Source organism: Xenopus laevis, chromosome 8S (assembly GCF_017654675.1).
Source record: "Xenopus laevis strain J_2021 chromosome 8S, Xenopus_laevis_v10.1, whole genome shotgun sequence".
Classification (NCBI taxonomy): domain Eukaryota; kingdom Metazoa; phylum Chordata; class Amphibia; order Anura; family Pipidae; genus Xenopus; species Xenopus laevis.
This window is the reverse complement of record NC_054386.1, coordinates 19666863-19692596: the sequence shown is the minus strand read 5'-3', so window position 1 is coordinate 19692596 and position 25734 is coordinate 19666863. Positions and strand designations below refer to the sequence as shown.

At 37.6% G+C, this 25734-nt stretch overlaps 1 protein-coding gene across 2 annotated transcripts in view; it reads right to left on the bottom strand.

Moving 5' to 3' along the window:
* syne3.S (spectrin repeat containing, nuclear envelope family member 3 S homeolog) overlaps window positions 1-25734 on the bottom strand; it is a 77126-nt gene that overhangs the window by 19680 nt on the left and 31712 nt on the right. For both annotated transcript variants that reach the window (XM_018232400.2, XM_018232401.2), the window contains exons 3-18: window positions 25498-25670; window positions 23688-23997; window positions 21074-21232; window positions 14895-15239; window positions 14061-14197; window positions 13525-13702; window positions 12528-12710; window positions 11268-11411; window positions 10881-11015; window positions 8715-8876; window positions 8468-8640; window positions 7021-7104; window positions 6373-6450; window positions 3820-3855; window positions 2795-2878; window positions 2605-2682 (exon numbers count right to left, since the gene is read on the bottom strand). In XM_018232400.2, coding sequence (XP_018087889.1) covers window positions 2605-2682; window positions 2795-2878; window positions 3820-3855; window positions 6373-6450; window positions 7021-7104; window positions 8468-8640; window positions 8715-8876; window positions 10881-11015; window positions 11268-11411; window positions 12528-12710; window positions 13525-13702; window positions 14061-14197; window positions 14895-15239; window positions 21074-21232; window positions 23688-23997; window positions 25498-25670 — 2459 coding nt within the window. The remainder of the gene's footprint in view (window positions 1-2604; window positions 2683-2794; window positions 2879-3819; window positions 3856-6372; window positions 6451-7020; window positions 7105-8467; window positions 8641-8714; window positions 8877-10880; window positions 11016-11267; window positions 11412-12527; window positions 12711-13524; window positions 13703-14060; window positions 14198-14894; window positions 15240-21073; window positions 21233-23687; window positions 23998-25497; window positions 25671-25734) is intronic.

Sequence of the window (25734 nt, the reverse complement as noted above, 5' to 3'; positions counted from 1 at the left end):
CAGGATTCGGCCTTTTTCAGCAGGATTCGGATTCGGCCGAATCCTTCTGCCCGCCGAACCGAATCCTAATTTGCATATGGAAATTAGTGGCAGGGAGGGAAATTGCGGGACTTTTTGTCAGAAAACAAGGAAGTAAAAAATGTTTTCCCCTTCCCACCCCTAATTTGCATATGCAAATTAGGGTTCCGATTCGGTTCGGTATTCGGCTGAATCCTTCGTGAAGGATTCGGCCAAATCCAAAAAAGTGGATTCGGTGCATCCCTACAATTTATAAAATAAACACATTAGTTTCACTCACACTCAAAAACGTATTAAGACAACAAGATCTGGACAAGGAAAGGGTAATACACTGGGAAGGGGGTGGCAAACTGTTATTAAATTGCTGTTCATAAAAAAATTGCAGCTGCCATCTTTTTAGTATGTTTCAGTGTTCCAGTGCAGTTATATAGACTTGTGCATGAGGATTATGTTAAAAAAATAATAAGTTATGAGTATTTCAGTATTGTTTACATGTGAAAATCTAAATGCTTTCATTTTCTGCCTCCAGTTTTGTACTGGCCCAGTGGGCCCCTGACCCTCATGGGCCCCCGCAGGCCAGACCCCCTTTCTGGATGCTGTTTTTTTTTTTTAAAAAAAAAGGATTTTTGTGCACATGCGCGCCGATGGGGCGCCTTGTGTGCATGCGCACCAATGGCGCATTGTGTGAAGGGGATGCAGCACAGCGCGTCACAGTAGGGGAATGGGGAGCCTGTAGAGGGGACTGGACTGCAGTCCCTGTGGGCCCCGGGCCCCCCAGTCTGACCATGTCTGCCTCTTTACAGATTTTGGGAGTCACTGACCCAGTCAGGCTAAATAAATATTGCTCTGTGAGCCTAAAATTGTATTGTTATTTTTTTTTAGTTGGTGGTATCTTTACCCCACTGCCTGATATATGGACAATTGGACCCAAGTAACCAGATAACTGCTGAAATTACAAACCGGAGGGCTGCTGGACAAAGGAGATTTCTTTTTGCCCCATAGGGCAGATTTATTTTGTGGTTTCTCAATTTAAGAAACGTGAATATGACAATATGTGCAAGTACAGGTATGGGATCTGTTATCAGGAAACCTGTTATCCAGAAAGTTCTGAATTACAGAAAAGGTAATCTCCTCTAGACCCATTTTAATAAAATAATTTAACAAAAAGAAACAGTTAAGTGTAAAAATAAAAACTGGGTAAATAGATAGGCTGTGCAAAATAAATCATGTTTCTAATATAGTTAGTTAGCCAAAAATTTAATGTATAAAGGCTGGAGTGACTGGGTGTCTAACATAACATAACAGAACACTACTTATTGCTTTGCAGCAGGAAGTAGTGGCTTTACTTCCTGCAACTTTTAAGGGAAGAGGGGCCACATGTGACATAACTGTTTAGTGAGTTTGCAATTGATCCTTAGCATTCAGCTCAGATTCAAAAGGAAACAGTTCTGATCCATGTGCCCCCCCCCCTGTGTACTCCAGCCATTATAGATTACATTTTTGCCTAACTAACTATATTGAAAACATTTTTTATTTTGCACAGACCATCTATTTACCAAACTTTTATTTTTACAATGAACAATTTCTTTAGGGGCAGATTTATCAAGGGTCGAATTTCGATTTTGAAAAACTTAGAAATTCAAAAAGACCAACCAAAATTAAAAAAAAAAAAACCTTTGACTCCAAGTTAGGTTCTAGGAGGTCCACCATAGGCTAAAACAGCAATTCGGCAGATTTTAGATGGCGAATGGTTGAAGTCGAATTTTTAAAGAGACAGTACGGGGCAGATTTATCAGAGGTCAAGGTGAATTTTCGAATGAAAAAAAATTCTGCTGCTGTTTTAGCCTATAGGGGACCTCCTAGAACCTATTTGGAGTCAATTTGTGGAAGTTTTTTGGGAAATACTTCAAATCGAATTCGATCGAATGCGCTATTCCTATGCACCGAATACGGATCTATTTGATCGAACACTGACCTATTAGACTAAAAAAAAATTAATTTCGGTTGGTCTTTTTGAATTTGAATTCCGAAGATTTTTCAATTCGCAATTCGACCCTTGATCAATATCACCTTACATGATAAATTTTGAAATTAGAATTTTCTAATTTTTTTCAAATTCGAATAGAATTTGGACTATTCCCTAATCGAAGTACACAAAAATTAGCACGAAATTCAATTTTTTTAAATTCGAATTTTCACTACGACCTTTAATAATTCTGCCCCTTAATGTTTACATTTTTAGTAGACTTTAGGTTCCATACCTCTATTACCACAAATAGTTAGAGATTTAAAAAAAGTCAAAAGCTGGCAAGTTTCTATTTACAACAATGGGAATTGTCTGAAGCAGCTTTATTTTTTTTTCTTTTCAGAATTTATTAAAACAATCAAGATTGTCAGCCTCATTGAAAACGAATAGAACAACGAGATTTGCAAATCATGGTGTTTTTTCTTAAATAACCTAGCAATCAAGAAAAAATCTGTGAATTTAGTAAAATTGGCCTCTTACAACTGACATCTTGTATTTGTTAATTTGGCTAAACGTGGCCCATATGAATGCCTGCTTGTCACTGTATAAGGATGACTTACCTAGTATTTATTTCCAGAGACAGAGAACTCTTCTCAAACTCTGCTGTAGTGAATAATGGATCATTTTCATGGATGACACTAGAATTTAAAATGAACACAGCACCAATTTAGGGAAGTAGGGTGATATGTGATATATACTGGCTGTTACAATGTGTACAAGCAGCATTCATCAAGGCAGATGCCCACTTACTTGGGTGTTTTGCTTTTTCTTTGTGGTATCCGGCTTTTCTCAGATCTTAATGTTGCATTCTCTGGACTGGTGTCATAGACAATTCTGATAAGATACAGAGATACGCTGCTGTTACAGTAGCATATACACAGCCACTGTGCACAGAAATCCCACTTAGGGCTTACTTTCAGTAGTTACGGCAAATCATTACATAAAAAAGTGCTGTTTGCAGTTGCATCTCATTAAGCTTCAGCTTATAATGGCTACTGCGAAAGCAATAACTGGTGCAAATATAAAATATTCAATGTATTAATAAACATATTTTATTATAGCTACCAACAAACTGAAGATGCAGAGTTGCATCTCTAAACTGCTCCTTATTCTCTTTCTGAAATTCTGATGCATGTGAAACTGCACTTTATCCGTGTAGGTGAGACGGCTTTTGACATCTTGATGGCAATGGTGGAAATGGCAACGTAGTACTCTGCTATGGCTTGTTTGTGAGAGCTAAGCGAAAGCACTGCGTATCTTGACAGCGCTATATAAATAAATGATGATGAGCTACACTTAATCTATCCTAAAATACACTTCAAATTTTCCTTATTAAATTGTGAAGTTTTTTTTTTAAACAGAGCTGAAATTTGGATAAAATATGAATATTAGGGTGCTTCATATTCATGCACTCTGTCTGAGAGTCTGAGGGAAACCATTTGCCCTAAATACCAACGTTGGGGCAGATTCACTAACTGGCGAATTTTTCGCCTGTTTCGCACCCATGGCAACACTTCGCCAGGTGCAAATTCGGAGCCTGCACCCATTAGTAAATTGGCAATGTCCCTGTGGGTGGCTATGCTGGTGAATTGTCGCTAGCTTAAGCCACTTCGCACCTTAGTAAATTTGCCCCCAATAGTTTAGGGTAGAAATATTTCAGCCCTATTTTCTAGGTGGTAAAGCACATGCTGCTTCTATTGCCCTATATTAAACATATCTCTGTGTGTAATATTCTCTGCATACCTTAGAACTATTTCCAAGGCTTTAGTTCTTACCTGCCCACAATTCCACTTGGTCCAAATTCTTCAGAACTGTTGAAAAAGAAACAGATAGAAGCATAGTATCTGCAAAAACAGCATAGTATGCCTAACAAATGACCTAAAATATAATCATAATATATGACCATGGACACACAGTTATTATCAGTTATTAGTATTGCATACTACTAATAATCTGGTAACTTCTATGCTTGTCATATTTGAATATTAATACGTAGAATGTCCAATTGACATAGTCTTTTGATATTATTAAAATGATGGAATAATCTGTGATCTAACATTACAGAAACTTCACAACACTTTCACGCCATTTTATTGTACAAAAACACAACCATTCACAATTGAAGTGCCAAATATTGAGGTAGTCCAAAGGCCACATAGAGGTGGTAAGTAGTGATCGGCGAATTTATTCGTAGCAAATTCCTGTGCTTCACCAACGGCAAATAAAATCGCAAAACTGCCGCAAAAATTAGCCAGCGTCCAAAAAAAATGCACAGTCGTCCGTTTTTTTTTTTGGAGGCCAACACATTTTCGCCAGAGAATGTGCGCCGGCATCCAAAAACGGACACCGGCGTCAAAAACTAGACGCTGGTGTCGTTTTAACTAATTTTTCGCAGTTTCACTAATTTTGCTGGAAATGCGCACATTTTTCGCCAAACTGGGACAAATTCGCCCATCACTAGTGGTAATATGACTAGGTTACTTTTAAAACAGTAAAAATGGATTAAAAAATGAAATAGTTTAAACCCTGAAGGCCTGAATGACTACTGGAGTGTATGTCGTTTTCTGTGAATACTGTTATGGATGTTGAACCTACCTTATTTTGTTCTCTAATCCTCCTACCCCTTTCTCCCCAAATAGTATGGCTGCTCTAGAATATTGAAAATTACCTTGAATTGAATTACCTTGAATTTGAATTTACTACATGAGTTTCGATCAAATTTGATTCAAGTTTGCAGGTGGATCCTATTCACCGAATTTAAAAAATTCTAATTTTTTAATAAATTTCGAGTTTATGGGAGTTTTTAGAAACTCCCATAAACTAGACCCTTGATAAATCTGCCCCTATGTGTGAGCTGTGTATTTGGTAACACTTGAAAAAGAGCTTTGTAGGGGCACATTTATCAAGGGTTGAATTTCGAATTCATGTGAGTTTTTTTAAAACTACCATAAACTCTCATGAATTCGAAATTCGACAAATCGAAAATTATCATTAAAATCTAATTTTTTAAACTCGGACGAATTTAAAAGAGCCGAAAACTCTAATCAAAATCAAATTCAATCGAACTCGATTTGAGTTTTTTTCTCCGAAAAGGCTGCAAACACCTCCAAATTGATCCCTGCACCTCTCCCATAGACTTAAACAGTAATTAAGCAGGTTTTAAGTGGGGAATAGACACATTTAAATTATTAAAGGGCCAGAGTATGATAAATTTTGAATTTTTAAAAAAAACTTGAATCGAATTTGGATAACACCCTAGTCGAATTTGAGAGTTTTGACCATGAAAAAATCTAAAATTCAAATTTTAAGTTCGACCCTTGATAAATCTGCCCCATAGTGTGTCACTAAAAGCACTTCCACTTTTGCAGTAATTATCTGTGTTTGACCAGTTTTTGCCACATATTTCTGATGGATTACAAGGCTTCATTAGGTGGAAGCGGTGGTATAAGTCTAAATGAAAACACTAAATCCCCCTCCTTCCATTGTATGACATTATAGAAACTATCATTGTAAAAGGGTACTCAAAGCTGCAGCAGGACGTTCTATTTATAAAAGTCTGTATGCACAAAAATGTGTAAAATGTATTTTTTAAATACCCAATTATAACACAGCAGCTGCTGCTGTACACTACGGGGCCCATTCACTTAGCTCGAGTGAAGGAATAGAGGAAAATAGAGGGAAAAAATTTAGAATTTCAATGTTTTTTTTGGCTACTTCAACCTTCAACTTCGACCTTCGAATCGAACGATTCGAAGTAAAAATCGTTCGACTATTCGACCATTCGATAGTCGAAGTACTCTTTAAAAAAACACTTGGACCCCCTAGTTCGCCACCTAACACCTACCAAAGCCAATGTTAGCCTATGGGGAAGTCCACATAGGCTTTCCAAGGTTTTTCTGATTGAAGGATAATCCTTCGATCGATGGATTAAAATCCTTTAAAATCTTTCGATTCGAAGGATTTAATTGTTCGATCGAACGATTATTCCTTCGATCGAACGAATTGCGCTAAATCCTTCGACTTCGATATTCGAAGTCGAAGGATTTCAATTCGCCAGTCGAATATCGAGGGTTAATTAACCCTCGATATTCGACCCTAGGTAAATTTGCCCCAATGTGTTCAGTAGGGCCTTAGGTTACATACATATATATTCAGGAAGTGCCCCCTATATGCCCTGTCAGAATGTATTTTCAAATAAATATACCACACTTTTCTACAAAACTATATTATATTTAATGTTTTAGGGTCTTTTTATTTTCTTGGTGCATGGTGTTACTGACCCTTCAAAGAAAAAAACAGGCTATATCCAAAAAAACAGTTTTACTTACTCATTACTGTTGTTCCTTTCATTGTTGCCATTATCACACTGAGATGTGGTCCAGCGCAGTTCCATATTTGGGAGGAGGCTGCCAAAATATAGTAAAATATGCTACAAACAGATCCTATAAACAAGACTTCACAAGGCAAGGCATGCAAGCAAAACATCTAAAGTTTCCTACAATAAAAATCTAAGAGAAGCATAGTGTACAGACGAGCATCTCCTCAAAACGAAGGGTGATAACTGCTAGTGCATTAGCCTTCTAACAAATCCTTGCTAGTATAACAAAATCCACTAAACTGTAGTGGATGTTTAATAAGTATGTTTTACAAACAGACTGTAGCATTTTTATTTTACAGTTCTCTATATAATTAACAATCTGTTTGTGAGTTCCAAGATTTAACCATTAAATATAAGTATTTTTTTGACTTTACTGTTATTTTAGGTTTGTATTTTTGTAAAATACTATGAACATTGATAATGATATGTGAATAATTGTGACAAGCAAAATTTTTTACCAGGTTTTGCCACAAAAACAAAGGCCCATAGACTCCAATGGGTGAAAATAATTGTCAAATTACCCAATAATTTTTCGCTGTTTCGTGAAGGGAAATGGGTCAGATTCAACTCATCACTAGTAAATTATAGACATACTTACTCAGTTCTCTGGTTTATTGAGTTCTCGAATGTAATTGTAGGTGGCAGTAGTGCAAGTCTCTGTAGTTCTCTGTCTTTGAACGCTCTATCCAATTTTGAGAATACAGAATAGCAAACAAAAAAATTTATATTTTAGAGCAGAACATAAAATTCATACAAACCCTTTTTAAAGCTATAACATAAGCACTAAGGGGTAGATTTACTAAAGGGCGAAGTGACTTACGCCAATGATTCGCCAGCGTTACCGCTTTCAGGCACTTCGCCAATTTACGAACGGGCGCAGGCATACGTTCACTAGCGAAAGAGACAGACGCTAGCGGTCATTCGCACTCTATCGCCAGGTGAATTTTCGCTCTGGTGAATGGACTTTACTCCGCAAATTCACAAAGATGCGGATTTTACTGAACGTTACCTCTTTTGCCAGACTTGCCTTCGCCAGCTCAGACCAGACCAAGTGCATTGGAGTGCATAGATCCTCTGTTACTTACATCATATTTTTAGTGGAAAAAGTCCCAAAAAATGCTGGCGTCTTTTCCTTTTTTCAGAGTGATAGCCTGCAAAAGTCTTAAATTTTTTTTTGGGTAACCGGGTTCCCCCATACATTTTCTAACATATGGAACATAAACTATACAGTGGGCTCATGTGTAGGGCATTATAACAACTCTATTTTCTTTATTAAGGTTCCCTGGACTTGCTGCAACATATATGTCCATTCAGCTTTATAATTTCCCTGCTGTATGCAAATTAGCCTGAGTGAAGTCCTCTAACGAAGTTGCGCTAGGCATAATTGAAAGCTAGCGCATCTTCACTTTGATTGGCGAAGTAACGCTAGCGAAAATTCATCTTGACATAACTTCGCATTTTAGGAAATTAACGTTGTCTGAGCAAATTTTCGCTGCTTAGTAAATTTACCCCTATAAGTTCTAATTTTTTGATAAAGATATTTAATCTCAATACACCCTGCCCCATTTCAGCATTTGTACCTAGTGCTGTCTGGTGGCACTGGATTTTTGTCAACACATAAAAAGACAAGCAAAGCACCATTACTTGTGACAATTAAAATGAAATATAGCAATAAAATCAAACTCCTATCTCTCCAAGGCGATTTAATTATTTATTGGCTCACATGCTGCTTGACTAAAGGGCTAAGAGGCAGATATAGGGTGTATGGCCCACCTAGTTTTTAAGGATGTTGCTCGCGTCACTTCCTGTAAAGTTAATATAAACTGTTTAAAAGCACTGGCACTGGTCTAATTGATCGGATGCTGGTATCAAACAGCAGGGTAGGGGACAGGGTGTACATTTTGGTTAGTCTATGTGATATAATCTGCTCACCACAATGAAAACAATTGCATAGTGCAGTCTGTAAGAGAATTGCTTCCTGTATGCATAATTGCTCAATAATGGAAAATTTGAACTTTAACACAATGATGATCATGACAGCATACCTTGCTAGAGCGTCCCAGAGTAGTTTCAGAGACACCCATGAGGCATTAAGCTGCCTCAGCTCAGTCTGAATGTGGGCAGCTCCTTCTGGAGAGGAGGTCTCCATCACTAATAAACCTTGAGATTCTACCTGTTGAAGCTGGATATCTTTTTCTGTTATCTCAGACAACAATATCTGTAAAAGGTATGTATTAATCAGTATAGCAGTGCTGTTGATGTATAGACATATTATACAGTTAATTAACATACCTGTATTTCCTTCTCTCGGGACTCAACATCCCAATGCCCATTGCTATCCTGAAATGATTCCAACTCCTGCCTTGTCACCATGAGCCAGTGCTGAAGATCTAGCAGCTTACCATTGAATATCAGATGGTCATTAATATATGCTTTAATTTTTCGCATGTTGATCTGGAACAATGGTAAGAAATATATCAGGAAGATGTAACTAAGTAAAGCATGGATGAATTCTGAATCAAACTTGTCAAAAACACAACCATGTGATTAGGAGGAAAATGTATATTTTAACTTGCAGAGAAACACAAACTGATTAAGGGAGGAACTCCATGGGCGATTTCGGCAAGATCCGACGCGCTGCGCAAAAACGCACCTGTCAAGTCGAATGGGACGGAAATAAGGTAAACAACAGGAACATTGGATGCAAGCTGCGTCTGCATCCGACAGTCGTGTCGTGTCGGATGAACGCTTCATCCAACATTTCCATCTCTTACCTTATTTCTGTCTCATCCGAATTGACGCCTGCTTTTTTGCGCAGCACGTCGGATCACGCCGAAAACGCCCACGGAGTTCCTCCCTTAATCAGTTTGTGTTTCTCTGCAAGTTAAAATATACATTTTCCTCCCTAACACAACGGTCTTGGCTGGAGGAAAGCTGACTTTTGCAATATTGTTAACTTAGGGCTTTTACACATTGGCGGTTTTACCTGCGCTCCCCTGCGTTGCACTTTCTTCCGTTCAGCCGCAGGGGAGCGCAGAGGGCTGTACTCAAAAAGATGCATGTAAGCGGCAATTCACCTGCATTCGGCGCATACATGCGTCTGTGTGAGTACAGCCCCCTTCGCAATAATTGAGTGCGTCTACTCCTGCACTCCCCTGCGGCTGAACGGAAGAAAGTGCAACGCAGGGAAGCGCAGGTAAAACCGCCCGTGTGTAAGAGCCCTAAGTCAGAACCAGACATAGAGAAAGGGATATGAAAAAAATGCATTTATAAAAAAAACTACATTTATAAAAAATGTACATATTAGACTGTTGATCAGAATTACAATTCTATTTTGTAGTTTTCAGTAGTGCCCGTGGCCACTGCATCTGTCCAGCATCTTCCTAGGAATCATTTACTAATCTTGCAAAACGCTATTGCTACCACCACCCTGGACATGGCAGTAATAACAGGTTTCCCACAGTGGGGAATTTTAGCTCAAAGTATTGTTTGTTTTCATACATCACATGTAATTGCAGCAGATATAAACTGTGCAGAATGACACCTGAATTGTGGGAAAGAAACATTGCTAACTGCAACATAAAAAACTGAACATTGAGCCTGGCAGATAAATGTGTCTTGTAGTGTATTTGTGGCATGCACAGTGCTGTACCTTGTCTGAATATACAGAGATAATGCACATTGTTTCAGTAGATAAAGGAATTATATTTGTCACCTAAATAGTTAATATGCTGAAGCATATACAGACCTTGTAGTGTTTTGTTCAGTAAATTAATTTCCTAAAGAAGTAGAAAAGGGGTTTGCAAAGTGTATATATGATTGTGACCACACGGTGGTGCTGTTATTGTATTAAATTAAAGGCATGTATTAACATAACGTCTGGATTGTTATTTATCATAATTTGTAACATAATATTCCAGTCTAAATGTAATTATAGCTCCTATTTATAGAGTGGTTCAGATACAAATAATTTCCGCCAATTAGAACATATCATTAAAGAAACAGTAACGTCAAAAAATAAAAGTGTTCTAAAGTAATGAAAATATAATGCAGTGTTGCCCTGCACTGGTAAAATTGATGTGTTTGCTTCAGAAACACTACTATTGTTTATATAAATAAGCTGCTGTGTAGCAATGGGGGCAGCCATTCAAAGGAGAAAAGGCTCAAGTTACACAGCAGATAGTAGATAAACTCTGTCTGTCTAATGGTGTTATCTTTTATCCATTAGTTAACCTGTGCCATATAGCCGTTTTTCAATTTCCGCCATTGCTCCACAGCAGCTTGTTTATATGAACTATAGTAGTGTTTCTGAAGCAAACAGATCAGTTTTACCAGTGCAGGGCAACACTATATGATATTTTCATTACTTTAAACACTTACATTTTTTGGTGTTACTGTTCCTTTAACTGTTGCTGAAACACAGTGAGACAAGCCATCTTAACGGTGCACATACTGTACCTCGAGTGACTTGTGCAAGGTAGCATATTCTGAAGACAGCTGGCTGACTTTAAGCTTGTGGGTGGGACTTGATTCAGCCATAGAAGCTACCTCTTTAAATTCAGGTTCCAGTTTCAACAAATCATCCTTAAACATCTGAAAAAGAAAGAAAAAAAAACACTAGCAACATGTAAAGGCTTCCAGCAATGTCACACCCATAAAGGAAAACAGGTCTGGACTGAGGATTAAAATAGGCCCTGGCATTTCAGGTACACAGAGGCCCAATCAGCCCCCACCAGCCCACTAAATACTGACTTTCTATGGCACCTTATAGCAGCCCCTCTGGCATTTGCCAGAACCCTCAGAGTCCGGGCCTGAAGGAAAATGTCCGATCTCTCCATCACAAACCTCAAATCTCTGCAGTTGTGTCTCTTTCCCGACAAGGTCAGGCTGTAATTCACTTTCTTTGCCAGCTTTGATTCTTATAGTTGACACCTTTTTCCGCAACTGGTCAAAAGCAGCATCAAATTCTTTACTCTGGGAAGCCAAACTCTAAAGTTGAGGTAAATCAAAATGACTCAATATCAGTAAAGGTGCCTTAGGGATAGACATTAAAGTAATATGTTAATAGTTGAAAAAATGAATCAAAAGTACCAATTTGCTTATTATTGGCAAATGTGCTAGACCATATGAATATTTGTATTTACAGATTCTGGCATTCTGACTGCCCCTCCCTAAAGTGAATCAGGTGAGAGCAGAGCAGGTGTTTTATGAGCAATAAGAAAAATAAGCAAACAAATGATTAACATGACTAAATATTTGATGAGGAACATGGGGAGGTGAAAACAGGTGGATCATTGGCAACCCAAGCAAAGTATACACTGGAACCTCATAATCTAGTGAATTTTCTTTCCACATCTTTGCTTTTGGAAGGTGAAAGGAAAGAGAAATAAAAAACACAGTATCTCCATATAATCTGCACATTAAATTCTTAAAGCAGTACTTAATCTTTACAACAAGCCTATTGCATTGGAATAATATAACACAAATAATGATACGCCTGCAGACAGGTTCAAGCAACTACTGTAAGTATCAAATTGTAACTTTTAACTGATCTGCAAGTTTACTGAGTTGCTACTGGGGAACAAGAGGCACCTTTATCAATTCTTTCTAATTCATGTGAGTTTTTTAAAACTCCCATAAACTCGAAATTCAAATAGTCGAAATTTATTATTAAAACTGAATTTTTATACTCACAAATTTAAACGACCTGAAAATTTTAAATCGATCAAACTCGATTAAAAAAAAACTTGAATGTCAGGAAGCCTGCAAACATCTGCAAATTGATCCCTGCAGCTCTCCCACCGACTTAAACAGTAATTAGGTGGCGAATAGTCAAATATGAATTCTTAAGGACCAGAGTATGATAAATCTTGAAAATCGAATTCGAATTTTTCAAAAAACTTGAATTGAGTTTGGATAACTCCCTAGTCGGATGTGATAGTTTTGACGATAAAAAAATGTTTTAATGTGCCCCTAAATATAAATGAACTGAACTAAACTGCTTACAGAAACAATAGTTCAAAACTGTATTTTGAACTATTGTTAAAAAGACAATGTACTTTCATAAAAGTTGGAGTAAATTATTTGGATGATTAGAATATTTACCAGTAAGGTTTTCTTTCTCTCCAGAAGAACAACATGGAGAGAATCCCTTTCCCTTGAAGCAGATGCCACCTCAGTAAGAAAGGCTTCTGCCTTCTGTTCACCAAGCACCCCAATGATTTGCTCCTTCTTCGTCTTCAGAATACGTAGTTTGTCTTCTATTTTGGCACTTTCCTCCAGCAACCTCTAAACAACAGAAACATGCAAACACATGATGCAAAAAAGAACATTATCCTTGTTACTGAGATTGGCATACCAGAAATGTGCCTCCTTATGCTGAACCCTAATCTAATATTGAGATTGCAGTACCATAAATTACAGTCCTTCAAGGGTTAGCACCATTGCCTTGTAGTGCAGAGGTTGTAGGTTTAATTCCAGCTACCAGAGATTGCAGCTCTTTTGAGGCAGTACATTTCTGCAATGTGCTCTGGTATATATGAAACAAGGCTTTTTTATTATAATTAATGGAATAATATTGTTAATAACGTTAATTTTACTACACTTCACCCACATTTAGTCAACACCATAATCTGAGTTCCTACAGACAAGATACTTGTTCATGTCAGTGCAGGTAGCTAAGTGCGGCTCACTCCAGGCTTTTAATTCCCAGTACACCCCCCCGCCTCAGGTGTAGACATCAAGTGCAGAATATCCAACGGTTTACTGAGGAAAAGCCATAAGCAGATCTTGCTGCAAAAGTGTTTTATTTCACCAAAATAAAACACTTTTGCAGCAAGATCTGCTTATGGCTTTTCCTCAGTAAACCGTTGGATATTCTGCACAAGATACTTGTTCATGCCTAGATCTAGTGACAAACTGGATCATGTGCTTTCATGCACTGGATCATGTGCATGAATGCAAATCCTGGCAATTCTAACCCTACTGAATGAAAGATCTGAATCTAATCTAAAATCTGAACCTAACAATCTGCATATGGTGGTGTCAGATACACAATAGTTTTTTTTTAATCATGCTACCTAATAAAGAATACTTTTTTCACCTCAATCTGTAGCAAGCAATCATGGTTCAGAAGAGTGTCGCTCAAAGGAATTGACGTGGTATCCAGGACTCTCTCACATATGCGTTTCCAGTGCTGGAATTCCAGCAGCGGAATCTGGAAGTGCTGTATGAGTGCCGATTCAGTCTCGGTGCTCAGCTTAAAGGCTTTGCTTTTAGCCCTGAAGAACATACAACATAGGAACAGACTTGGTTATATCATTATTATTATTATTTATTTGACCCTTATAAAGCATACTAGCAATAACAATGTACTTCTGTTTTCTAGATATACATTATATTTATTCTGTCACTCCCTCCTTTCGTGAGTAGAAGACCCTTTTCTTGTAGATAGCCTCATCCAATTATGCAAGTTATTTATGAACACTTATATTTTTATATCAAAGAGCATTCTTCTGTCTTTTGATATAGCACCAATCCTAACATAACATCTTAGACACAGATGATAATTGTACATCAAATGAATAGATTTAAGCTTGCCTGGACAAAAGTTTATGAAACACTTGAATGCCATATTACCTTTGGTATTCTCGAATCGCAGCTATGACTCCATCAGAAAGAGGCTGGACATCTTTGGAGAACTTGAAGAGTTCCTTCAGCTGAACCTTTACTCCTTCACCTCTTGTTTCCTCTGCAGCTAAAGCAGACTTGGTAGCCTTGGGGACAAACATTCCAGGTAATCATTACCAATTAGAAAGAAACAGTTTATCACTCAGCCTGACAAGGGCTCATTAAGTGCCTTTTCATTAGAAAATAAAGTCTTGGCTGGAGGAGAATTTTCTTCTGCTACCATGTTTCAATATTTAAAACCAGCAGTAAGGCATAGACTAGAAATATAACAGCCAAATACCTGCTGGTAATATCAATTACATTGACAAATACAGTTACTATTATTATTACACATTATTATAATACCCCTACATACAGTATTTGGCAGCTTTGTACAATAAATGGGTGTATATAATGAGACTACATACACAAATACAACTGATACAAGAGATAAAAGGGACCTGCCCAAAAGGGCTTACAACTGTATAAGTGGAAAGCTGCTTACAATGATACATTCCTTTATTACCAAAAATGCTATTTTTGTGTTTCCATCTCCTTTAGTTGTTCCTCTGATAAGGTTGCAAGTCAATTGACAACCAGGAATTAAGCTACACATGAAGCTAAGACAGTAGAATTTTCAAAAATGATATCAATATATCCTTTTTGAGGCACATTTACACCAATACTTAACCTTTTTTTATTGAGGCAAAACAATAATGTACCCTTATTAACAGGTGCAAGTTGTAGTGCATCAAAGAGTAACAGAGATACTCATAATTATCTAAATCTTGAGAAAAAGCTTACATTTAATGTTTTCCACAGAGCTACCAGCTCATCTTCACTCTTCACCCTTTCTCCTGATTCCAGACTCTCCTCTAGTCTCTGGATGGCTTTCCGGAATTCATTTATGTTGGCTTCCAGTTGCCTGGCCAAAAGTAGGAAGGCATTTTCAGAACTGTGAGCCTTGAGAAGACTCTCCTCTTCATCATCATTCATGTGTTTGAGATCTGCTAGAGCTTTGCGCAGCTCCTCCAGCTCCTTGCAGATATCATCTGCTCCTAGAGGGGATGTATTCTTTATCACCTCTAGTGACTTGCCTTCAAGGTCTTCCAGCTTCTTCCCACCATTCTGTACCTCCTTGCTGATCTCCTAAAATATATGAGAGAAGGGGAATTACACATTGTCCATAACTAAATAAAAGAATATTGAGACTGATTATACTTGGAATTTTGGTTTAGCATGACTAAGGCTATTAGGAGTTGCACTTCAGCTACAGTTGTTGGTTGGCTAAGGTTGCATTTAATATGATCTTCAAGCAAAACTCAATAAAAGTGTATTTTCTTCATGCTATGCTGCACTGTAATGTTCAGAATTTACAGCTGCTTTCCCCGCTACAGCAATACTTCACTGACCTATAATCTTGTATTCATCATCAGTATACTAGGCAACATATCTTTTTCTACTTTCACATTACCAGGAACTTATTTTGGGCATATTTTGTTCAGTAATGCTATTAATCATTCAGGATCCTGTCAGTGCAGTGTCTATCTGTTATACTCTGTCCCCTCCTCTATTTGAGAGCCTCACTTGTTCGATTACTTTGACTTTTAGGTCCTTGATGCCATTGGGGGAACATAGGTCTCCTCCCTATTCATAATGGTCCTGATGTGCTCCCTTATTCTATCTTTTAAATTCCGGGTGGTGCGGCCTACATACTGTTTACAGCAGTGTTCACATTCCAATAAATAGACAAAAATTTTTGTATTACAATTGTAAAAGTCTCTATTTTGAAAAAGTTGTCCTGTAACGTTGGGTTTGAACTCAGGACCTGTAGAAATCACTTTGCAGGTCTTACATATTTTAGCCCCACACCCATATGTACCCTTTACTGATAACCAATTCCCTGGTAGTCTGGCTTGAGTTGTGGAGACTTGACTCAGCACTAATGTTTTACCTAAAGTAGGTGCCTTTTTCGAAAAAATTTCACTTCTCATTGGGACAGAATCTCTGCCATTTTGGGGTCACCATTTAGAACTGGTAAATATTTCCTTATTATATCGGAGATTTGTTTATATTACTCGCTTTATAAAGAAAATTTTCTGTTGATCTTTCTCAGTTGTATCTGATTCTTTTCTTTTTCTAGTGATCCTGGTGTTTCTTCTATCAAATGTGGATGTTGTGTTGGCTTTCTCATATGAAGTTCTAATGAGGTTTTTTGAGGCTCTCAAATAGAGGAGGGCACATAATAAACAAATTAAATCTTAGGGTAAGGCCACACGAGGAGATTCGGGGAGATTTTCGCCTCGTCTTTTGAGCGACTATCTCCACAAACTGCCTTAGCGTTTTTCCCCAGAGGCTACAATGAAAAGTCCCCTGAGCTAATGCACAGGCGGCGATGCCTTTTCTATAGTCGCCCAAAGTTGCCTTCATGATGTAAGCTATCTCTACTGACATGAAAGAAAGTGATGATACAAAATAACAAAATCATTTTATATAATCTAAACTATAGTGAAAATGTTCTCTCCCTCCCCCTCCCCCTCCCCATCCAAGTAAAGGTAACTCTAATGCTGTAATTAATGCCATGTACACTGCAGTGCCAAAATCGTTTGGAAGTTAGTTGTCTGCTAATTAAATTGTTCCATTCTCTCATCAAGTTACACATCAAGTGATGTGTAACATGCTGACTTTATTTAGATACAAGATAAAAATAATTATTGATGGAGAAAGTTACATGTTTAAATTGCCAAAAGATATTGGGGCACATTTACTAAGCTGGAGTGAAGGATTCGAATTAAAAAAACTTCGAATTTCGAAGTATTTTTTTGGGTACTTCGACCATCGAATAGGCTACTTCGACCTTCGACTACAACTCGAACGATTCAAACTAAAAATCGTTCTACTATTCGACCATTCAATAGTCTCTTTACTGTCTCTTTAAAAAAAACTTTGACTACATACTTCGCCACTTTAAACCTACCGAGCTACAATGTTATGCTATGAGGACCTTCCCCATTACTTTTTAAAGGTTTTTTGATCTAAGGAAAATTTTTCGATCGATGGATTAAAATCCTTTGATCGAAGTATTTGCGGTAAATACTTCGACTTCGATAATCGAAGGATTTTACTTCGAGGGTCGAATATCGAGGGTTAATTAACCTCGATATTTGACCCTTAGTAAATGTGCCCCTATATGTTGATGGAACCAGTAATGCAGATATAAATGTGAACATCTTGGGAATATCACCAGGCATGCACTTTGCATCTAGGGTGTGGCTTTTGTTTATATTATTGCACACACTCACACACAAGCAATGTTTTATAACTCTGTGTTATGTATGGGAGAAAGCACAACATTGTCACAGAGTCAACTTATACTCAGCTAGTCAAGCCTTTTGGTCTTTGAGATCAAGTTAATTACTGTCCTGAACTTTGTTGTTTTTTTTTAACAAACACCTACTTCATGGCCTAACATTATGCAGGAAATGCATGCATGACAGATTATTGATAGCTTTGCCAAATACAGTCAATATACTTATTAAAAAATGTGTCTTCTGTGTGAGGCCCCTGTATGCTGTGGACCTGTTGCATTTGCTACAGATTGTTTAGTGTATATAAATTATAAGGGCAATGACAGGAGATTAGCTAAAATAAATCTCCTCTTCTTTAGACAACTAATCTTCTCCAAAGGCTTTCCCACCGTCAGTAATGTAAATCGCCAGTGGGGTGGGAAAACATACGCATTGCTTTGTCTTTCCAAAGTCACCCAAGTTGCTGCTCAAAAAAACACACAGGCATCTTCTGAAAGCTGATGCATATATTTTTCCACCAGCAATTATTTCCAGTAGGAAAGCATTAGGTGGAAATTAATCGCCAACAGAAAAGGAGATATAAGCTTAACATTGCCTTAAAGGGTGTTGTTATCTACAGTTGTGTTCTGGTTTTAGGCCACAGTTAATTGGTGGTATTCTGGAACATAAAGGGAGTGCAAAGAGGAGCTCTAGTGAAGTTCATAAAGATATTTACTTAAAATAGCTATAGCTGGGTCATATATAACTGACCCATATCTATATTAGATGTGATAATAGAAAAGAAAGTGAAAGTGAGAAAGAAAAAAAAAAAAAAAAAAAAAAATTTTGTGCTTAGGTTCAAACTCGTGCCCAAGTGAAGGCCCAAAGAGGGCCCATGTTACTAACTCCCGTGTCTCTAGGGTCTCTATGACCTTACTATTAAACTCTCGTTAATCATAGTGATCGAATCTCTATTAGTGCATAAAGAGGAGAAGAGAAATAAATAAACAAATACATAAAAAATAAAAATAAAGGAAAAAAAAAAAAAAAAAAGGAGCCCCCAATACAGTACAGTCCAAAACTATACATTTCACCTCAACTGCTTGCATTTACACATGAACAAGTATTTTTATACTATTACAATGATAGAAGATTGTCTGGCATTCCCGATCCATACCTGTATTCAATCCAAGGATTCCATACTACTAGGAATTTCGAATGAGTATCCAGGAGGATGCTCATCATTTTCTCTTGGGACATAATCCAATCTATTCTGGATTTAACTGGCTCTATTGGAATTTGTTTTTGCTTCCATGCACTAGCTATCGTTCTTTTGGCTGACAGTAAGATAAATCCAAGTAGGCAAAACTGGGTATTAGTGAGAGCTTCCGGTTTTTTACCAAGGAGAGCCAACAATGGATCTTTAGGGATGGGAACCTCGAAGACTGAGTAGATCATGTTGAAGATCCTTATCCAGAATCTCCTAACCTGGGGACATGTCCACCAAGTGTGTATCATTGTACCTGGCTCCCCACAACCTCTAAAGCAATTAGGGTCTGCTGAATTGACAAATTTGGCTATACGAGTGGGGACTAAGTACCAGCGAAATAAAACTTTATAGTTTGTTTCTAGTAGGGATACATTATTAGATGACCTTTTAATTGAACTCCAAATCTGATCCCAATCTTCCAAGGATATTTCCCTTGATATATCCTCTTGCCAAGCTGACATATAGGGCAGCATTGAAGATGGAGAAGACCCAAAAAACTTGTTATATAGCATAGAAACCACTTTTTGTATTCTAGGGGATCGGGAGCACCAGTTTTCAAAAAATGTCTCCCTATTATCCACATCTTTTACCTGCCAATATGTTGAGACAAAGTGATGCAGTTGCTGTGCCCTGAATCTTTCTGTTAAAGGGACCGAAAACCTATCGATCAATTTCCGTAAAGACAGAGGTCCTGAGGAGTTACATAATTGCCCCACTGTTCTAATATCCCTATCTAACCACCACTTAAATCGGAATATTTGTAACCCCGGTGGGAACTGTGGGTTCTGGAACAAGGGAGCCAATAGACTTCCAGGAGTTTTCAGCTGAATATGTTTACCAACAGCACCCCAGAGTTTCAGAGAATGCTGTAAGCATCTACTTGTCTGTTTAAATTTCCCCTCTGGTCGATTCCAAATAAGTGCAAGAGGGGAGCAGGGTCCTGTGAATGCACCTTCCAGTGCCACCCAATGAGGACTATCTTCCCGAATATGTAAGGTAAGAATCTGTGCTAATTGGGCAGCCTGATAATAATAGGATAGCTTAGGAAAACCCAGCCCCCCTCCATCTTTAGGTTGAAATAATGTATTTTTATTGACTCTTGGTATTTTACTTGCCCACACAAACTTTAATACCTTGGATTCAAACTTCTTAAGATGTCCTGATGGGATTGGGATCGGTAAAGTCCTAAATAAGTATAACAATTTCGGCAGAAGTGTCATTTTTACAGAATTTATACGGCCTATCCATGAGATATGGTGGGAGCTCCATTTCTCCAGAAGAGAGGATAGGACCTTAAAAAGTGGGGGATAATTGTATTTAAATAGGTGATCATATGATCTGGTCAATTTAATTCCTAATAGCGAAATATAATTAGGGTGCCAATGAAAGTCGAAATTTAGTTTAAGTAACTTTTCCATATCGTGAGGGAGATTAATATTTAAGACTTCAGTTTTGCTATGATTAATTTGTAACCCTGAAATTTTACCAAATCTATCTAGTAATCCATATAAATTTGGAAGTGACGTAAGGGGTTTAGAAATGGTAAGGGACAGATCGTCCGCGAAAAGACTAAGTTTGTGTTGGTGACCCATTACCTCAATGCCAGCAATATTTGGGTTGGAACAGACCGCTATAGCTAGTGGTTCAATTGCCAGGTTAAATAAAATTGGAGATAGGGGGCACCCCTGGCGAGTCCCCCTGTAGATCTGAAATGGATTAGAAACAGAGCCTGCTATATTGACCACAGCTGAAGGCCTATCGTATAACGCAGACACCCATGACAATAAATTTGATCCAAACCCCCATTTTCTGAGGACGTAATAGAGATATTCCCACGATAAAGAATCGAAGGCCTTACATATGTCCAATTTAAGGATCATAGATTTAATCCCTTTAGAAACAGCATATTGTGTAAGCAGGATTAAACGTCTAATAGCGTCTGAGGCCTGGCGCCCCGGAACAAAACCCACTTGATCCTTATTTATTATAGACGGGAAAAATGTATTAATCCGTGTTGCTATAATTTTCCCTAAGATCTTAATGTCTGTATTTAAGTTGTGGTTCACTTTGTTATGATACCCATAATAATTGCTTAGGCTTCATATCACGTTATTAGATAGGGGAATATGGTAACGTCACGTTAACTTGGTATTTCACCTTTCTTTGTTCCCTTCCCTCTTCTTTTCTTTTTTTTTTTGTTTTTTTTTTTGTTTTTTTTTGTTTTGTTTTGTTTTGTAAGATTAATTCAAGTATTATTCTGTAACCTACAGTATCGTGTCTTGTAAAAAAAAAAAAAAAAAAAAAAAAAAATAGCTATAGCTGTTCAGTGCTTTGGGATATGTTGGTGCTTTATAAATACATGTTAATAATAATAATAATAATAACCTTTAATTTAACAGCATCTAATATGTGGAAATAATACTCACCTGCAGCATTCTGAGCCAGTATTCTGTAGATTCTGTGGCCTCTCCAACACCGCACTTCAGCTTTTCAATCACACTGTTCAGCCAAGACCGGAATTCACTGACATCCCTATGATAGGCTTCATGTTCTTTCAATATATTTTCAAGATAACGTGCCCTTTCCTAAAACCATAGCAGAGATGGACACAATAGGCTTAGTTACACAATCACACACATTTATTCACAACCTGCGGCACAAAAAGCACATTATGTACATGCACAATTTGTTGTTACTAAATAGCTCTAAAATGTTGCCAGAAATGAAACATAGTCTAATGTTTTTTCATTTATTTCCATAAATATTAATTATATTGGTAATTCACTTGGAATTAGCATACCACAACAGCCAGTCTGTAATACCACCTCAACAAATCTAAATCTCTCTCTTGTGAGTTACACAAGCCTGTGGCTTTTTAAAATGTCTAATCACAGACTGTGGTGGATTAAGAGCAAAAGGATTTTCTGTGGATTACATTACTGACTAACTCACTAGTATAGACAAATTATCCATGTAGGAGTATAGTTGAACAGTTCAAAAGTTTGATCAGGAAACTAGTAAAAGGAATACTGTATAGACAAATAATGTGTACATTTATTGAGTTAAAAATTATTTTAGAAACAATCCAGACAAACGTCAAAAATCTACCTCATTACTGATGGCATAATTTATATTTTAGTTTACTTAACAGCATTTTGTGTTGCTTTTATACAGTATGAATTAACAGAAGTCACTCCGCACTCTTAGATTAATGCACAAACTCAGTATTCCGGTTCCGTATTCTTCCCCTCTTTAGGGACTATGTCACCAATAACAAATGATCTCTTCCGGCTTAGCACTCTATTACCCAGATGCCATCTAACCATGGCCTTAGACTGCCACGTTTAGATAAATGGATGAAACAGACAGTGGTACTGGACAAAATGATGGTTGTCATACCTACATTGCTCTGTATTAATTTTGTGAATGACTCACTAAAGCGTAATCCTTACTAGGCAGAAGAAAATGCATAATTAATACTTTATGTGCAGTTTATCTGCTGTAAGGTCATAAATCTAAGTATTAATAAGGGTTACTAATGTCATCTAGGTGCACAATTATCAGAGAATAAAGTCTGACTGTCTGCAGCCGTTGCATGATCCACTCATACAAGCACTAAACTTTACTCAAATAAACATGATACTCTTCAAACAATGAAAAAAAGCAACTTGATAGTGTGCCAAGCCAGAGAAGTGTGTTGGCACACAGAAAGGGATTAAAGAGGAACTATTGCGAAAATGAAAATGTAATATATACTTCATCATACTGAAATAAGAAACTTTGTAAATACAATCAATTAAATATTCTGTACCATTTCTGAAATTATCACGTTTATGTTCACTATTCCTCTCATAGCTTCTATTTCTCTTCATTCTCTCTTCTTGGAGAAGTTGAGTGTCAGATAGTCATTGACAGTTAAATCCAATATATCTTATAGGGGAGGGAGTCCTTTCCTAATAGATGAATTAGAGCTGATTCCAGTACAAACAAAATCTAACAAAATAACTGCCGTTTGCACAAATTCTGCATGTAGATTTTAATAGAGTGAGCTCTAATACATCTTCTAGGCCCCCCTATAAGATATATTGGATCTAACTGTCAATGATTATGTGACACCCAACTCCTGCATGAATAGAGAATGAAAAGAAACAGATGCTGAGAGAGGGATAGTGAAGGCGAACTTGATTATTTCAGAAACAGTACAGATTTTTTAATTGATTGTATTTAGAAAGTTTCTTATTTCAGTATGCTGAAGCTTATATTACATTTTCATTTTCGCGATAGTTCCCCTTTAAGGATTCTGTTCCTAAGTAACTGGAAAGATTAAAACATCTATCCAGTTACTTAGGAACAGAATCCTTAAAGGGGAACTACCTAATTCTGGTACACAACCTAAGACTGAAATGTCAAGACTCAAGATTTTTTAAGCACTATAACAAAATAATAATTTTAAGGGATGGCTTTGTATCAGTTTCTTTCTCTCTTCCCATCTTATTTCTGTTACTGTAAAGGCATAAAGGGTGTTTTATGGAAAACCACAGCAGTTCATTGAAACTAGTATTAAAGAGAAATTATCATTTAAAAATATGTTTGCTTTTAAAGGTGATCTGTCACCCCGAAAAAAAAAAATATTCCAAGTCCTATTTTATCATGTTGAGCAAGCAAAATAAATTATTTGAATCTTGTTTGCTTTTGTCTGGGAAATTATAATTACAGCTAGCAGGCAGGAACCATTTTGTGGATCATCTCAGAATCTTGTTTGTGCACCAGAATGGGGTCCTGATGTCCATCCCCATGCACTGGCTACACAATGAAATGGTGCAGAGAGAGAAGGGGTGGATATGAGGAGTGCAGTGACATCTAGTGAATACTGAATGGAAAGTGAAAGTAAAATTTGATCGACAGCTGCGATTTTTAATTGAGTTTACAACAGCTATGAATGCTTTAATAAAAAAGAATTTGGATTTCATATTTCATTTGAAAAGGACTTTTATTATACATCTTTTTATGTCTGGGTGACAGGTCCACTTTAACTAATACCTTGGCTTTCTTCTTTATTTGTTTGTATTCTGCCATCATTTCTCTCTGCACAGTCTCATCCACACTGGGGTCTCCAATCCTGTTGTATAAGGAGGCAGCTTCCTCCATGAGTCTGTCCAACAGGCATGACTGGTTGTTGACGTCTCTTAGAAGAACCTGTGCTTGTTCATAGTGCCAGCGTTTCTCTTTAATGCCCATCTGAAGTTCCACATCTGGTTCTAGGGTCAGTTTTGTGTTATGGACCCACAGATAAAACTCATCTCTGGCTTTCAGGTACTCATTCCAGTGCAGCCAAACCCATTCGATGCGACTAAGGGAGACACAATCAGACATTATTATTGCATACTGGAGTACACAAAGCCGGCCATATATGCCCAGATTTGGCTGGGAGTTTGGACTATTTTGACCATACTGATTCCCCATCTGGATATGTATGCCAGATTGGTGTGCAATCTGGCAGACCATCCTGCAATCCTGTCAGATTGCAGATGGTCTGTCCATTGAAATTTTGTAATCTGTGGGTGCACTGGTAGACAAGGAAGTTAAGAGAAGCTGTAGCTCTCCTTCCTGTAGTTCTGATGGCACAGAATGAAGGAAATTGACTTATGCACTTGTATTTCATATATCTGTCCATTGGGATCATGGGCCAGTTGGCAGGATGAGGTAGAGGATCAACCAGTAGATGGCTACCTTTAGATTAGCATATTAAAAAAAAAAGTGAGCAGGAAAATATGATAATAAAAGTTGAAGGTGATGCCAAGAGCTGGTTGCATGTTGCTAATGAAAGGTTAAGAACATTTGCAATTTGATCTTGTGTTGTTCTTAGGATTATAACATTACTCTCTTCCTGGAAACTCTCCATTCTTTCTCATATTTTGTGTGTCAGTGACTACAGAGGTAATTTATGACATGCAGAGCAGGGTGAGAAGTGCAAAAATTGTTAACAGCACACCATTTTTTTGAAATTTGCATCCTACCGTCTCCAACGGATGAATTGTTGCAGGTCTCTGTATGGAGTAAATTTACTAAGCAGCGAATAATAATGGTGTTATAATGCCCTACACATGAGCCCACTGTATAGGTAATGTTCCATATGTTAGAAAATGTAAGGGGGGAACCTGGTTACCCAAAAAAAATTTTAAGGACTTTTGCAGGCTATCACTCTGAAAAAAGGAAAAGACGCCAGCGTTTTTTTCCACTAAAAAATATGATGTAAGTAACAGAAGAATGAGGAAGATCTATGCAATCCAATGCACTTTGCCTGGTCTGAGCTGGCAAAGGCAAGTCTGGTGAAAAAGGTAAGGTTCTGTAAAATCCGCATCTTAGTGAGTAACGTCCATTCGCCAGAGCGAAAATTCGCCTAGCGATAGAGTGTGAATCATCGCTAGCATCTGTCTCTTTTGAGAAGTTACACCTGCGCCCATTAGTAAATCGGCGAAGTGCCTAAAAACAGTAACGCTGGCAAATCATCGCCAGCGTTAATCACTTCACCCTTTAGTAAATCTACCCCCATGTGTGTTAGCCCCATGAATACAACGCAGCAACACTGTATTCATGAGGGAGAAGGCAAGTCGGTGTTCCTGATCCCATAACTTGCATGTCATTTACAGCTGCAAGTTAAGCAGTGCCTGAGAATGCTGGCCATAATAGAGCCCTGTACTTGCTGCCTCCCCTATGTCCTTACCCTATGATGGTAAGGACATGAATGCTTTGCACATTGTGATACTGCGCTCTGCATAATATGCGGATTAGAGTGCTGCAAAGTGAACAAGCACTAAGAGGAGGGCTGCCTTCGATGTGTAAGATGTACCTGTGGCAGTGTGTCATATAAACTGTGGTCTCCTCAAACATGCTCTTTAATTTCCCTAGTTTGATATGAATATCATGTTTCTCTTCCTCACTACTCTTGCTGAGAAGATGTTCTGCTGCCATCAGCACCATGTCCAAGAGTAATTTGCCTTCAGGCTCCAGGGCACAGATTTTCTAAACAGAAAACAAATGGTTAAAAAAAAACAAAATCAGTCGCTTACTCTGTGAAATCTATATA